The 16804-nt window shown below is 36.3% G+C and overlaps 2 protein-coding genes across 3 annotated transcripts; one reads left to right on the forward strand and one right to left on the reverse strand.

The window, feature by feature from the left end:
- Positions 1-1751: 1751 nt before the first annotated feature.
- On the reverse strand, positions 1752-9274 carry LOC113061803 (uncharacterized). Of its 2 annotated transcripts, XR_003278430.1 has the most exons (5): positions 9143-9274; positions 4694-4836; positions 3581-3694; positions 3252-3459; positions 1752-2350 (listed from the first exon to the last, which is right to left on the reverse strand). XR_003278430.1 is itself a non-coding variant. In XM_026231246.1 (4 exons), exons 1-4 carry the CDS (start codon positions 4870-4872, stop codon positions 1886-1888), a joined length of 966 nt encoding a protein of 321 aa, XP_026087031.1. In that variant the 5' UTR covers positions 4873-4907; the 3' UTR covers positions 1752-1885. The 2 variants fall into 2 exon arrangements, 1 of the variants encoding a protein (XP_026087031.1); XM_026231246.1 differs by lacking the exon at positions 9143-9274 and having other exon boundaries at positions 4694-4907.
- Positions 5025-11830, forward strand: LOC113061802 (coiled-coil domain-containing protein 106-like). The gene is made up of 6 exons (XM_026231245.1): positions 5025-5371; positions 6428-6481; positions 8116-8154; positions 8354-8491; positions 9667-9888; positions 11018-11830. The coding sequence occupies exons 1-6, from the start codon at positions 5047-5049 to the stop codon at positions 11326-11328; spliced, it is 1089 nt and encodes a 362-aa protein (XP_026087030.1). The 5' UTR covers positions 5025-5046; the 3' UTR covers positions 11329-11830.
- Positions 11831-16804: the final 4974 nt, after the last annotated feature.

Below are 16804 nucleotides of genomic sequence, written 5' to 3' on the forward strand. Positions count from 1 at the left end.
GATTGCATCATATGACCCCTTTTAATGTAACAGTTTTTTTAATATCACTAAGTACATCAAGCCAGCATTTTAAAATGCTGCGAAATTGTTGTGATTGTCCTTCATGGCCATGGAAAAATTATTATTTACAAGGACAATACTTCTTCGCTGAAACATTTCCAAAAAAAGAAGTGGATGGACTTCTGTCAGCTTGTTGAACACATACTTCTATTTGGATGTTCTAAGTTACTATATGATGGCCGGAGCATTTGTAGCAGAAGGGGATCCTCTTGGAATGGCGGCATCGCCCCAGCAAGCAATGCAGCATGACATATATTAACATTCTCTATGCTGCATAATGTATTTTTATCAGAGGTTGGATGATATTGTTTTATTATTATTTCTTTATTTCAGACCCTTAGGTCCATATCATAAAAATAAAATAAAGAAAATAATAGAAAAAATATACAAACATACATTTATATATAACAAGCACTATTCAAAAACATGATATATCAGTGATGCTGACATCATTGTATGGTGCAATCCCAAGGTCCATTGCGATTATCCACTCAGACAATCCTGAAATTGACTGTTGAATCAGATCATGAATTTGTGTTTAGACTTAACGGTAACACTTTACAATAACAGTACATGAATCATCAAATACTAATACCTGAATTAATAATTACTTGACTATGAACTAATGATGAGTTAAGACATGTATTAATCAAGAGCTAATGAAGAACTAACTTAACTATGACATGAGTCATATGAAATACTGCATGAATAACACTACCTTAATTACATGTTAGTTCCTGCATAATAGTTAATGTATTAATTAACACTTTGAGATAAACTACAGTAAACCACACGTTCTAGAAGCAAGATGTATGAAAATGACACAATTTATAAATTTGCTACCAGCTCTGTCACAAACATCAGTGAAAGACAGTGGATTTATTGCAATATTTGCGTTTAACCTAACTCATCCAACGCACAATGATGCATTCATAATTAAAAACGACTTTATCATTCGGTTTTGAGTGATTCCACTGCTGTCCTACAATAACATTAAGCAGACGCAATTTTCCAAATTGAAATCAGTTAGCATAGAGATGCTGATTATCACTTTTGTTACGTTATGGTTTGGCTTACTGTCTTTATATCAGACGTTTGTCTGGCTCTTCTTTTGGGCCACTATCGCTACTTCAAATGATCAACTTTGCTCTTCCCGTTCAGTTCCTTCTCCATCCAAATGCAGCCACAGGTCCTCTTCTCTTCAACTTATTTACAAACCACAGAAAAGGACCAAATACCTGACTTAGATAAGTTGAATATGTATAGAACATGTGTAATTGATAACTTTTTAAAGATGTGCCCCACAAAGACAAATCATGACATAATGATACATCAACAAGTCATGAATTAATGTTACTTTACGAGTAATAAATGATGAGTTAGTAATAATGTGCCCCCCCAAGTAAAGTCATGACATAATGATACATCAACAAGTCATGAATTAATGTTACTTTATAAGTAATTAATCATGAGTTAGTAATAATGTGCCCCCCCAAGTAAAGTCATGACATAATGATACATCAACAAGTCATGAATTCATGTTAGTTTATGAGTTGTTAATGATTACGTAATGTGAAGTCATTATCTAAATAATCTCAATTAACATCTACAAAGGTGACTCTTATTTTGCAACAGTATATTCAAGATGATTATTTCAAGATAAATATTACCCAGCACTTAAAGCACAGAAATTAAAAAGGTAAAATACACATTTTATTAAACAAAGCTTTTAAATATCAGTGCACCTTAAATCAAGAGGACAAGTTAACTTGTATTTTACTTAAATATTACATAAAACACAATCAAAAGTTCAGTGTGTTGTCCTCTAAACAGGAAATTGATGGTGAATATCTTTTATTAGGCGCCCAAGTGGCCCCCGTTTATTTTTTTCACCAAGCCAATGAGTCCACTCTATGAGAGAGAGGTGCTCTTTTAGCATTTTCTCTGTCCTGTTCCCCCTTAGTCTCCATACACTTGTTTTGTATGTCAACCAAGCTCTTTCAAGGTGTTGTGAATGAGCTCCACTGTGTGGGTCTACAAACCACTGGGAATGGTTCACTGTAAAATGTTTGTAGCCCATATTGGCCAAAGCCCCCCGGTAGGCTCTCCACTCATCTGAAATAATGGTAGTGCCTGGACGCACATGTTTTACAACTATGGGGATTAGGTGAGGTCTTGATCTTCTTTTCACAAGCCGCAAGATTGGGTGTCTGCATTTATCCCTCACACCTAGCATGCCAAAGACCCATTTTTTTCGCCTCCATGTTGTTGATGCTCTCCCTCGTCCATACTGTAAAAAGTTAAATATTTAATTAAAAAGAGAAATACTACAATATTATGTAATTATGTTCATTTAACATGTTTAAACATACAAAAAGGTGAGAAATTAAAGGAAAATCTGCAGGAGCTTTATAAATGGCAGACCAAGAAGTATGAAGATGAAGAAAGTACATCTATCCCCATCCATCCATCATAAACATTGGGGGCTTTTCATTTGAACAACTCTCTACATTGTGAGTAAATCACCCACTGATCTTCACTCTGGGCGACTAAATGATATATAATATTAGCCAATAGGCTAATAAACTCTCAGATTTTACTCGCCAGTGAGTAAGTTGAAGGCCAAGTATAGGTTTATCACAAATATATTTTCACTTGCCGAACACTCAGATGGAGCACTTCAGAGTTTCAGGATCGGTTCTATTTTCAAGTCATCTCAATGGATGCACAGCACACCTGTATTTGATGTACCGTAAACTTTAGTGTAAAGGCGCACGAGTCATCATCACAAAGCAGAGAGCACGAAAGTCATATGTACACATGAAGAATTGACACATTACATGTAAATGATATTTTGTGTTTATTTTACTGTTAAAATAACGGAGTTCCTTTGGATTTTTCCTGCTTTAAAGAACTGACAGGTTTTCCATTATTGAGCGGAACTAAATGTGCAAACGACAATCTCATTGGCTGGCGCTCACCTATTATGGTCACTGATTTGATTTCAGCTAATCAGTTTGAAAGAATGCACACAACCTGATTAATATTCATGAATCCAGCAGCTCATTAATCATCAGTGTGTTTTACACTGTTCTTATTAGCAGAATTCATATATATTATATAGAAGCGTTCAAACGACAACAGTGGTGGGCAACTGCAGTGTGAATTTGCATAACAGGTTCTAAATTTACCTTTCGTTTATGACGGAAGTTACTTTCATCAAGAACAGCAAATTCTCGAGCACTTCCAATCATTTGTCCATGTCTTCGTCTGTATCGTTTTATAGCACAGTGGCAAACTTTCCTCATGATACGAGCCATCTTAGAGAGGGTTCTGGAACTTTTTGCAATGCCATCTTGCATCATATCAATTTGTCTAATCCGCAATCCCTGAGCAAACCTGTGAAGTACACAATGCTGACTCAGAATGGGAAAAGCAGAGTTGTTGAAATTAAAACAATCAAACTTGGAACATTGCAACATTTTACTATTCCATCTCTGCTGTCCGACAACAGACTCACCTGTAAATGAATATTAGCCAAGATGACAAGCTGAGTTTTGATCTCTCGAAGAGAGACCCGACTCGCACTGATCGGCTGGTTTTCTTGCCTCGATGACTTTTATGTCTGCACATCCTGTGATGGTGATAAATGTCAAAACATGGTTATGCAGACAACAGTATTTTACCTGGACCAAGAATTAATAAATAGTGGTAAAAAGAAAAAAAATTCCCCAAAAATGAAAAGCCAATGCGTTTACTACTTCTGCAGAAGTAAAGCCCATTGCCAAAGCAGGAAGAAGCTTTTGTGCAGTCTTTTCTTTAATGCGGTCTTTGTTTCAAGTGCAAAGCTTACTACTTTCACTTTTACTTTTTAACAATTATTAATTTAATATTAAGCCTGAATGGTGTAAATGGAGCATAAAAATTATTTAGTCTTAATTTACTTTAGTATTTTTATTTTATCTGGCCACTTATATTCATCTTCCAAACAACGTTTTGTCTCATCCCAAATCACTACGGTACACTTAATGTTTGGACTATTGTAGCCTGTTCGGTCGTCACCGCTGCGGAGTAACATTAACACATACCTGCGTGGACCACCATAGACAAACTTAGAGAAGTTGCTCCGGTTAGAATGTTCTTCCGCGGGACACGTGGAGTTCTGTTTGTTAACCGTTAGAGCGCATAAAAGTTAAATAGTGTTGCTTTAAATCACTTAAAGATGGCGATTGGCGATCTAGATTCAAACACCCACGCAATCGTATTCCTGTATAACAACGATTCAGCAAGGTCTATTTCGACAGTTTCACATTGGCTGTCTCGTCGTCACACCCCTAATTAAACCAATATGCTTTCGTTACCATGCAGCACAACAACCTCATGTCAATAAGTAACTTAATGCGCGAGTCTGTTGATAGGCTTGTTCGAGATATATATATATATATATATATATATATATATATATATATCTCCCCAGATCAATCTCAAGCCTTTACACCATTCTAACTACGTAGCTTGATAGAATAACGTTAATGTTAAGTTGTTTATTTAGAGAAAATATTGTTTCCTCTTTGCTATAACATCCCTAGAAATTATTTCAGCAATATGTGAACAACAAATCGGTTAAACTCACCAATGAAAACCGTCGAGATTTCGAGATGTAGCTCTCTTCATTCTCATATTATGGCCACATCTTGAGCACTTTACTCTCCTTGCTAGTAACTTTTTGCTTTGTAGCCATTTAATGAGTTTGAGTTTCCTGTTAGTTGTGGGCTTCTGAATCGAAAAAAGTAAAAATTTTGAATGCAACATTGCTGTTATTCTTTACCAAAACACACTTGACTTCATTCACGTCCATGAGCGTGCTCCTAACCAGGAAGAACCACACTTGGCGCTAATAATAAATTAATCTCGGGTCAGGTGGCACGAAAAACACCAGAGATTGCCCCGCCCATTTCCGGTGCAATATCAGAACCTGCTTCAATCATGCAGGGGGGCTTAAACATAATAAAAATTTTAACCCAGGTAAAACTTGATGGTATTGCACCGTCTTTGGAAGTATATACAAACTGGGATAACTGTAAAGATATCCAAGACGCACCAGAACTTCACGTAGGGTTTAGAGGGGGAATTACAGTAATTACAATCCAAACCATGTCCCTAATCGACGAGGACGATGGGGTGGCGCTAATCGAGCCATTAACCACCGCTTCGCGCCAACCAGCAGATCATGTGAGCAAGATGGATGAGAAAAGAAAAGCAACGCGCTGTGGGAGGAAAGTTACCAACAAATACAGCTCAGATGAATATGGTAAGTAACGTTACTTGTAACAGAGTCTTTTGTTTGGTGTAACGTTATTTTTGTAAGGCTTGCAAACTTGGGCTGCCTGGGTGGAGTGAGATTTTGGTAACTTAACTCATTGTCCCGGTTTCACAGACAAGGTTTTGAGCCTAAACCCAGTCTAAAATGCATGTGTGACCTGTTTTAAATGAAAACATCTTGCACTGACATATCTTAAATATTTCAGGGCAATTGTTTCTCTTACCAGTAATGTTTTTATTTCTAAGGCACGTTTATAAAAGGTAGTTAAAAATCCTGATTTAAATGAGGCCTAATGGCTTAATCTAAGCCATGTTTGTGAAACAATGCCTTTCTTTTTTATGTATTTAAACCTAATGCTGTTAATTTCAAATATACTTTGTTGTAACTTACTAGATGCACTTTTAAAGAAACTTTATTAATGTTTCCTGCTATTTAGATAACTACCTGATATTACATCTGATGTTATTTACTAATTGAATAACGTATTTTACTGGTTGAATTATGCAAGGTGCGGCAAAATTCTGCACAGTGTGGCAAATAGAATTTACGCTATAAACGGCATAAACCTCGTCTGTCTACAGTTTCTATTTCTAATTCGTAGTGGCCTTCACACATTTCAAAAAGCTTCAAATAGGAGCTTAATAAAATCTTTGCCCATAACAGGGATTGAAAAGTCAGCACAGATAGGCCTACTACTGAATGGTGCATTCTCTATCAACACTGAATGCAAGTTTCATTAAAAAATAACAATTTTGAACAAAAATTGAGAAAATGGCACTGTTGTCAGAGTACATCCAGACCGGATTAAGAATGATGATCAAAAAATAAGATCTTGCAGATTTATGAATGAACCACTTGTTTAAAAATGTCACATGCCGGTGGAAAAAATCCTACCAGTAGATTTTTTTTTTGTTGTCTTCGGTTTTGAGATTTAGTTGGCTAGCCTAATAATGTGAGATAAAGCCAAATGTTTGAGTTGGCAACCCTGTTTTCAGGTGTTTTTTTTTTTTTTTTAATGCTGAACTATGCTTGCTTCTCCCATAGTTGTATCTGCACGCAAGAATGTTCAGACTGAAAATACATCAAACTCATCAGAAGGCAAGTAATTCAATACAATTGCTGATACTGTACATGTGTGAAGTGGGAAGTTAATTCAAACAGATATATCAAACAGTATTTTGGTATAAAAAGTATACTCCACGTATGCATAAAGTGTTTGCACATTTTCTAAATGTTTCTGTTTTTTTGTAAAACTAAAATAACAAGTAGATTTACCCTAATAACTGTGGTATGTGTAGCTATTTTCCATTACAAATATTAGCATGAAAAAATATACGTGAATGTGTAAATACCCATGTCAATTTCATAAAGACAAAGTAAAATTTAAGGGCTTTTAAAAATACATTTATGTTTATGCAAAATACAAAATAATAATGTGGCTTTCATAAAAATGTAATGGGCTTGCTCACTGAAGTTTACCCATCCAACTACCTATAATGTTATACACTACATAACACCCATCTATTTATTTTTTATTTTTTTATCTCATAGCGTCCATTCAAGTATTCCTGAGAATGATCGAAATGTTTGTTTTATGCCACAGTTAAAACCGTTTAAAGGGGTCATATGATGTTGCTAAAAAGAACATCATTTTGTGTATTTGGTGTAATGCAATGCGTTTATGCAGTTTAAGGTTAAAAACATTATTTTCCACAATGTACATTATTGTTGCTCCTATATGCCCCGCCTTTCTGAAACAAGTCTTTTTTTTTTTTTTTCTTTTTTTTTTAAAAGCTCATTGGCCTGAAAAGTGAGGTGTGCTCTGATTGGCCAGCTATTCAGTGTGATGTGATTGGCTGAATACCTCAAGCGTGTGATGGAATTGTTATGCCCCTCACCATACAGTGATACCATGTCCCTGCACGACAACACAAAAACAATAAACCCCTTGCAAGGGCGGGCATGCATGCAGTGGGGACATAATTACTGATTATAATGACTTTTACTGTATTTTTGCATGTTGCGTATCGCGCTGCGTAAAAACAAAACCTTGTCTGCCTTAGTGATCAGAGAAACAACAAACCAGCTCTACTCTTCACTGCTCAAAAGTCACGTTTGAATCATCAGTGGCACAGTCTTTCAATATGTAAACGTACATGCAGACTGTCCTTGCAAAGTTGTAATTGCCACACTTTATAGAACCAGACAACAGCATAGTAGGCTAATCTCACAGGAAACGTTCTTTGTCCTCCACAATATGCACAGCACACATCTGAATATTTAGGTTGGACTGTTTTGGAACAGAGTTGAAATACAACTTAACCAATGATTTCTAGTTGTGTCCATTTTTTGAAGACCAAACGAAGTAGTTTCGCTTTCACAACAAAACGCACATCTCCAAGACATGACAGCAGCTGCAACAGAGAATAAAGTTCTGCCTTTTTTTGCATGAACGTTTTGGTGGCAGTATGCAAATCTTCCCATTGTGACACAAACATGTGGGGGCATGTAAGAACGAGCCGTTTTAGGTAGGAGTAATTGACCTAACTTTTATAAAGAATATAATTTCATATTTGAGACTTTAGTCTTTGAAACTAACCAAGAGCTTGTAACACTCCAAAAAGAAAGGAACATTTTAATCGCATCATATGACCCCTTTAAACTGTCTGTTTGGTCAAATGCTGCATTTTAAGTTGGTGTTTATTTTTTATTTTATTTTTTTTTCATTTTAGGACTTCAGCCTGCAGTACAGCAAACCAGTGAAACTGGAGGTTTGTTTTTAGCCTTTTCTACATTGACATGCGATTTTAAAAATGTGAACATTACAGGGGAAAAAATTATAATTGATGAATTTAAATTTCTCATTTAGATATATACTTTTTCACTTGGTTCACATAAATGTGTCTGTTAATGTGTAATGTAAATTATGTATCTTGAATTTGGCCTAATTTTTTATTTCTCTTTTATTAGGTGCACCCACTTTACAGATTTCTCTTGACAAAGCAAAACAGACAATCGAGATACAAAAGCAGAAGATTCTTCATCTTCAGGAAAAAGTTGACTCTCTGACCGATGACAAAAACTTTCTCAGATCAAGATTGGAGGATGGTACGTAATAGGGTCATGAACTTGCTTTAAAAACAATTCTGCCAGTCAGTATGTTGCAGTGTTTAATTAGAAATGCTTTCAGACAGGAAAATCTGTGGACCCTTAGGGTGATATTAGCCCCTTTTGCACTTGGTAGTTATAGGAATTTGGTTTTAGGAGCTAGCCACCAGGGAGGACTAGAATTCATCAGACTATGTTCACTATTTAGAACTAAATGTTCCTCTAGTCTAGGGCAGTGGTTCTCGAACCTCTCCATGGAGTACCCCTAGCACCGCACATTTTGTATCTCTCCCTATATGTGACACATCCACTTCAAGTCTTGCAGACTCCACTTTGAGCTGATGAGTTGAATCAGGTATGATAGACGAGAGAGACATATAAATTGTACAGGGCTGGAGGTAATCCAGGACAGGTTTGAGAACCACTGCCCAAGGGCCATTTTGCTTAGTTGTATTCTTAGTTGCGCTCCAAAGTGACCCAAGCCGTAATTGTTGTGACACTTGACAGCACTATGAAAGCCAGAGCCTGAGCACATGGCACTCCCATTCTCTTCATTAGTTTACTATCAGTTTAACAGTCCTGTCTAATATGTTATTAGATAGAACTCATATACAAATAAAGTAGTCAGTATATGAAAAAGTATGTGTTTACCGTGTGTTTGATGTCCAGTGTTGCTAGCTGAGCAGAAATAGATAATCATGTTTCACTCGGTCACCTCAAACTTGCGTTGGATTTTATCCTGAAGCCAAGGTTGAGAAGTCCATCTATCACTGTTTTTCATGTTTGTAGTAAGTTCAGCCAATCAGCTTACACTTATGTCACTGGTAGTTCCTGTTGTGCTGGGTTAGACCCTACACTTAAGTAGGGTCATTCCACGTTCCTGCAGTGCGAACACGCCAAAAAGTGGGTACTCCTGCCAATAGTCATAGGAACTATAAAAGGTTCTTCTAGTGCGAAAGCCCCTATTCCCCAATGCCAAACTGTAATCAGTGTAATATTAGAGTAACAAATGCCCTATCAAAGACTGGTTGCTAAAGGTTATTGATAAGGTCATCCCTCTTTTTTTGCATTTGAGACATTAAAAATCTCTTTCTAAATTAACTGTGGTTTAAAAAAAAATGTATTCTTTACCTGTGGTTTTGTTCTACACCTTTTTTATTTGTTCTTTGTCATAGCCCTTCTGAGGCATGAAGCAGTTATCTCGCCTAGACGGGCACTGACTGCATCTTCATCCACTACTGCTGCATCACAGGAGAATGAGTCCAGTGATGAATCTTCAGACTCCTCAGAATCTTCAGATTCATCAGAATCTGAACCAAGAGCAAAGAGGAAGAAAAAGGATAAAAAGCGAAAAAACAAGAAGAAATCCAAGAAACTGAAGTTTGATTTTAGGAGAGGTATGTTTATTCTATCAAAAGTATTAAAAGGTAAAGTTCATCCAGAAGTGAAAATTGTCAAGGCTTTAAGTGAATAACCAGAGAATATCTCATCGCATCTGCTTTTTGGAGAAAGTGTTAAACTTTATATTGCACCTTTTAAAGGTTGCATCTAAAGACAAACAAATAATATCTTTTTTATCTTTTAATATCTTTTAACAAAATAGAAACAGCAAAACAAATTTAAGAGAAAGTATTTAATAACAAACAAACGGAATATTCACTTGTATGCTAGCCTGAAAAAATAAGTTTTAAGTGAAGATTTAAAAACACCAAGAGTCCACATGACTGATCTCAGTGGGAAGAGAATTAGTTTTTGAGCCACAGAAGAAACAGCCTGATCACTCACAGAACGTAAAGAGTAAAAAAAAAAACCTGAATCAGAAGAGTGGAGATTTCGTCTAGGGGTGTAGACCGTTAAAAGTTCAGACAGGTATTTTGGTGCTGAACCATGTAAGGCCTTGTAGGCAAGCATGATGGCAATATGGACTGAACGTGATCTCTATGGGTATTTAAAGGTACACCATGTCACTTTTGGTGCTCTAGCAGTTCATAAAACTGCATGCATCTCGTAGAATAACATTGTAACCAGAGATAGTTCTGTGTTTGTCAGTGACGAGTCATGCAGGTACTGGGCTCCTCCACAGAGGTTGGCATCCTGCTCTGTCTATAGTAGTCAGAACACAAGTACTCAACTTTAGTGATAAATGTACCGTAGTGATAAGACAAAAAACATAGTTTGGAAGATGGATTCATGATGTAGTTGCTGATTTAATACAGTAGGTACATGTTTTTTTTATTTTTACAAAAAAAGTGCCACATTGTGTACCTTAAAGGTAATCTGCTATAAGGTGATCATTGTTTATCCTCATTTTAATAACTCTGTTTAATAAAGCACACACAAATGATCTTAACAGAAAGCGATCCAACCTGTTTTACAAGAGAGTTAAGTTTATCATAACCACATTTTGTTCTTTTTTGTCTTTTCTTAAAGCAATAGCACAAACCAAAATAATTATCATTATTAATATAATTTACTCACCTTCATGTTGTATCAAACTCTTAAAACATTCTTCTTTCTTCTTCCTAGTAAGAACCCCTGAAGACTCCATCAAACGCTACCACAAAGTGTTACAACTGGTAAATGGTGGTTTAAGTAAAGCTGAAGCCTACAACAAAATGAATGTTGACAGAAATACGATTGTGATGCAAGCACCCATTGCTGAGTTGGCAATTGCAAATCCTGAGGAGTACAAAGCTATGAGAGCAACCTTTAAAAAGGGAGAAAGCATCCAAAAATTTGCTGGTAGCTGTCTTGCACGGTGCCTTGCTCAGCCTAATGTAGACATGATAAAAAAATTGAAAGAGAGCAGTGCCATTCTTGACATCTCAAAGAAGTGAGGTATATATTGTTGCCTAAAGGGATGGTTCACCCAAAAATGAAAAATGTCATTTACTCGCACTCAAGTAGTTCCAAACCTGTAGGAGTTTCTTTCCCCTTCTGTACACAAAGGAAACTATTTGGAAGAATGTTTGCAACCAAGCAGATCTTGGGCAACACTTACTGCCGTAGTAGGAAAATAAAACTATGATCGTAAATGGGGGACGAGATCTGCTTGGTTGCAAACATTCTTCCAAATAGTTTCCTTTGTGTACAGAAGGGGAAAGAAACTCCTACAGGTTTGGAACTACTTGAGTGCGAGTAAATGACAATTTTTATTTTTGGGTGTGGCATCCCTTTAATATTGTTAAAAAAATGTATGTTAATGCAAAACATCAAAAAAAAAAAAAGTTTATAATGTTACTGTTGGTTAGTGAACATTTCTTCAAACACAATTTTAAATCCTGATTTTATTTTAACATTGGTATGTAACCTCTTCAAATTTTATGTTGAGTTTTTTGTAAAGTAACATACATGTAATACACAACTTATGCCTCTTGATTTAAGGTGCACTATTTAAAAGCTTTGTTAAATAAAAGGTGTGTTTTACCCTTTTCATTTCTGTGCTTTTATTTTTTATTTTTTTATTTTTTTAAGTGCTGGTCATTATGCATCATTATCATCTTGGATATTTTGGTGCAACATAAGATTATTTCACGTTATTACTAACTCCTCATTAATTACTTATAAAGTAACATTAATTCATGACTTGTTGATGTATCATTATGTCATGACTTTACTTGGGGGGGCACATTATTACTAACTCATGATTAATTACTTATAAAGTAACATTAATTCATGACTTGTTGATGTATCATTATGTCATGACTTTACTTGGGGGGGCACATTATTACTAACTCATCATTTATTACTCATAAAGTAACATTAATTCATGACTTGTTGATGTATCATTATGTCACGATTTGTCTTTGTGGGGCACATCTTTAAAAAGTTATCAATTACACATGTTCTATACATATTCAACTTATCTAAGTCAGGTATTTGGTCCTTTTCTGTGGTTTGTAAATAAGTTGAAGAGAAGAGGACCTGTGGCTGCATTTGGATGGAGAAGGAACTGAACGGTAAGAGCAAAGTTGATCATTTGAAGTAGCGATAGTGGCCCAAAAGAAGAGCCAGACAAACGTCTGATATAAAGACAGTAAGCCAAACCATAACGTAACAAAAGTGATAATCAGCATCTCTATGCTAACTGATTTCAATTTGGAAAATTGCGTCTGCTTAATGTTATTGTAGGACAGCAGTGGAATCACTCAAAACCGAATGATAAAGTCGTTTTTAATTATGAATGCATCATTGTGCGTTGGATGAGTTAGGTTAAACGCAAATATTGCAATAAATCCACTGTCTTTCACTGATGTTTGTGACAGAGCTGGTGGCAAATTTATAAATTGTGTCATTTTCATACATCTTGCTTCTAGAACGTGTGGTTTACTGTAGTTTATCTCAAAGTGTTAATTAATACATTAACTATTATGCAGGAACTAACATGTAATTAAGGTAGTGTTATTCATGCAGTATTTCATATGACTCGTCATAGTTAAGTTAGTTCTTCATTAGCTCTTGATTAATACATGTCTTAACTCATCATTAGTTCATAGTCAAGTAATTATTAATTCAGGTATTAGTATTTGATGATTCATGTACTGTTATTGTAAAGTGTTACCGACTTAACTGATTTGATTCACTTAACCTTAACCCTCTTTTCTCAGTGTGGATTAATAAAGGTCCTTGGCATTATTCTGTTTTGCATGCATTACTATATGTGTTACTCTGTACCCCAAGGTTGCTTTTAAAAAGCTCTGTGTATACTGGGATTCAGTTGGGTTCTTGCCCCATTTTTCAAATTCATAATTTAGGAGAGGACCTCAGACATGAGCCAAATTCTAAATGGTATTTTAAATGAGATATATGTTTTAATGGCATAGAAAGCCCTTCTTGCTTTCTCTTTAATTTCATTCACAGCCAAGTTGCCTCTCTTCCTTCTGTATCCCTGTTCAGCAGGGCCTATATGCAGATTGCATAAAATCAATATGGATTAACCTGTAACCCCCTGCACATACTTATACTCTAGCCCTCAGCAGCCTGCCTGATTTTTAATCAGTTTTTGTCCTAAACCTGAGACTTACTCAATAGTACACAGATCTCTAATTAATTTCAAACACAGCAGAAAGGGGAGAGGTATAAAAAAAGGGGAAACAATGACATTGTATGGAAGGGTGCCATTCTGGGTAGAGACAAAGATATGTTTAGGGTGCATGGTTTATTAGTTGAGTATGAGATTAGTGTGCACACACCCTCATCAGTGGACACTACAACGTCTTGTGTAATATTTTCTCTCCTCTTGTAGTGAGTAATCTGTTAACATTTCAGTAATGCTTATTCAGCATTTACTGTCCTTTGCAATGACACAGAACAATTCTTACTTTGGTAGCCCTCAACATATTCCTTGTCCAGTATATGAAATTACAATGGAATTAATAAGAAATTATCATATAATAATTACCAAGTAATAATATTTAGCATTCATGTGTCTGTGTTTTACTGAAATTGTCATGTGTGAATGTTCAGGTCAGGGGTGACAAATGCAGGTTTTTCCAACAATGCCTTGCAACAATGAGTGCAGTTAAAATAAATGTTATTCCAGCTAGAATATATTGATTTACATAATGCCATTTGTAATTGTGCTTAGCCAATCATGACAAGAGTGCATTTTATGAGGCTGTACATTTTACATACCCGGCTGCAAATGGCTCTGTATATTTTGGCCCCAGTGCTCCTGTGCTGCTTAGGTAATAAAACACAAAAGCTCCCATGATGCCTAGAGGGAACATTCATGTTCTGCCAACATTAGCATAAGGGAATTGTCTTTTCTGCAGTGCAAACAAGCTATGAAACATGGCCAACATCCTGTAATTTCAGCAGCTAGCACATTTGATCTGTTCCTGTGTTACTCACTGTACATTAAATGATTAAGGTGCCATCTAGTCCGTGGCCCTTTTTTTAGATCAGCATGCAACTGGCAATAGAGTGGGAATTAATAAATGAAGATTCCTACAAGAAGGGATCTGTGGTGGTTTCTGAAGTGGCCTTTTGTTCTTCGTGCACTGAGCCACTAAACTGTTAGCTATGCTGTGGTGACCAGAGGTTAGTAAGATAAAAGTGCCATCCACAAAAATATGTCTTCCTTCTAGAATTGGGTGAAACAGGGAGGAAATGATTACTTACGAAATAGTTTACAATAATCAATATAACATTTCTTTGAAGCATTGATAGCTAGTGATACTAAGTATTAAATAGAATAGCAACAGTGCGAAACAGATACACACACAGAAAGGGAAGGACATATAATACTTTTAATGATCTGTATATTTTAAATGATTTTACTAATAATGAAGCATTTGTAAAATAATTATATACAGTACAGCTGTAACACATACATGTCTCTAGATGATGGGTGCCAGACGAAAATCCAAAAAGGTAGGTTTTAATGATAAGGGTGTAGAACAAACACATACATTTTCTTAACTAAACACTCAGATACTTCACGCTAAATTACTTTAGGGACTGACAAAACTAGAACTAAACAGACCGGGTTTATAAACACAAGTAATCAGGAGAACAGAAACAGGTAATTTGCCATCCTAACTGTTAGAAACAAACAGAAAATGTATTAGGCTTAAAAGTGTTTTTATTTTTTAATATATGATAGGCTATATGACAACTGTTTACTTTTTTTGCTATTACTTTAAAGATGTAATATTGGTCTTAAGCCCTATTTGGACGGGAGTATTTTTACAGGGGATTGTTAGAGAAATCTGTGTTTCACAGACGTACTTTGTGATTTTAATCATAATTTTAATTAATGTGTTTTTCTCACACAACCTCTGTGATAATTCCAGAGCAAATTACCTACTGTTTTTCAGCAAACTCAGTGATCCTCTGAGAAAACTAGTCCCGTCCGAATGCGAATGTCTGTGACTGCCGGTGATATTTTATTTCACAACGCGTTTCCTTGTGTGTTTTGGCCAACGTGAATTACCATAGATGATATTATGTTACGATGATACATGTTTGATATATTTGCTTTCCGGCAAATAAATAATAATAATTAATACAAATAAAATCAAATCAAAAATAAAATCAAGAGCAAGATCACGTAAAACTGTTAATACTGGCTATAGTAATATCAGCATCAGGTAAGATTACTGGCTAGCGCTTCTCAGTCCGTCTCATTGGCTCCGTCAAGTCAAGTTTATTTATACAGCACTTTAAACAAAATACATTGCTTCAAAGCAACTGAACAACATTCATTAGGAAAAAAGTGTGTCAAAAATGCAAAATGACAGTTAAAAGGCAGTTTATCATTGAATTAAGTGATGTCATCTCTGTTCAGTTTAAATAGTGTCTGTGCATTTATTTGCAATCATGTCAATGATATCGCTGTAGATGAAGTGACCCCAACTAAGCAAGCCAGAGGCAAGGAAACAAAACTCCATCGGTGACAGAATGGAGAAAAAAACCTTGGGAGAAACCAGGCTCAGTTGGGGGGCCAGTTCTCCTCTGACCAGACGAAACCAGCAGTTCAATTCCAGGCTGCAGCAAAGTCAGATTGTGCAGAAGAATCATCTGTTTCCTGCTCCGTCAGACCATTAGTCTCAGCTATGCAATTCAGTTCGCCTGGCGCCAGTGAAGTGAAGGCAGCAGATGCCCCTGTCTTGTGGGCAGAGATCACAGTCCTACTGGTGAAGGATGCGTTAGAGCTGGTCCCTACAGCCGATATGAGAACAGGTTTTTAGAGTCCTTACCTCATTGTGCCCAAGAAAGGCGGTGAGTTAAGATCTGTATGTCTTGAACCGGGCCATTCACAAGCTTCTATTTCATTTGCATCCGTCCCCAAGATTGTTTTGCAGCTATCAACCTGTAGGACACGCACTTCCATATGTCAATCCTTCTGCACCACAGGCCATTTCTGCGGTTTGTGTTTGAAGGATGGGTATATCAGTAGCCTTCAGGCTGTCCCTGTTGCCCGTGTCTTCACGAAAGTTGCGCCATTGTTCCCCTGAGAGAAATGGGCATTCACATTCTTAACTACCTCAATGACTGACTCATACTTGGTCAGTCTCAGGATCAGTTGTGCAAACACAGGGACTTGGTGCTCTTACACCTCAGCCAGATAATCTATTTTCTCTGTATGTAGTTGTATTGAGTTGAATGGAAACTATGCCTAAAGCAATCAAGAACAGGATGGCTGAGAAACAGTTTCAGAGGCTCTTGGGGGATATGGCAGCTTTAGAAACAGCTATACCACTGGGGTTGCTTCACAAGAGTCCTGAGGTGGGCATGGCAAAGCAAGTTGAACAAGTTTTGTTCAAATCTGAACAAAAACAACAGACAGGCTTTTTATTCCTTGCCAGT

Source organism: Carassius auratus, chromosome 43 (assembly GCF_003368295.1).
Source record: "Carassius auratus strain Wakin chromosome 43, ASM336829v1, whole genome shotgun sequence".
NCBI lineage: Eukaryota > Metazoa > Chordata > Actinopteri > Cypriniformes > Cyprinidae > Carassius > Carassius auratus.

Coding starts and splice junctions, on each gene's coding strand:
- LOC113061803 (XM_026231246.1), bottom strand. CDS start 4,872: ATGTTGCATTCAAAATTTTTACTTTTTTCGATTCAGAAGCCCACAACT. Junction 3,695..4,693: donor AATCTCGACGGTTTTCATTG/GTGAGTTTAACC, acceptor TCACCATCACAG/GATGTGCAGACATAAAAGTC. Junction 3,460..3,580: donor TGGCTAATATTCATTTACAG/GTGAGTCTGTTG, acceptor TGTACTTCACAG/GTTTGCTCAGGGATTGCGGA.
- LOC113061802 (XM_026231245.1), top strand. CDS start 5,047: ATGCAGGGGGGCTTAAACATAATAAAAATTTTAACCCAGGTAAAACTT. Junction 5,372..6,427: donor ATACAGCTCAGATGAATATG/GTAAGTAACGTT, acceptor CTTCTCCCATAG/TTGTATCTGCACGCAAGAAT. Junction 6,482..8,115: donor TACATCAAACTCATCAGAAG/GCAAGTAATTCA, acceptor TTTTCATTTTAG/GACTTCAGCCTGCAGTACAG.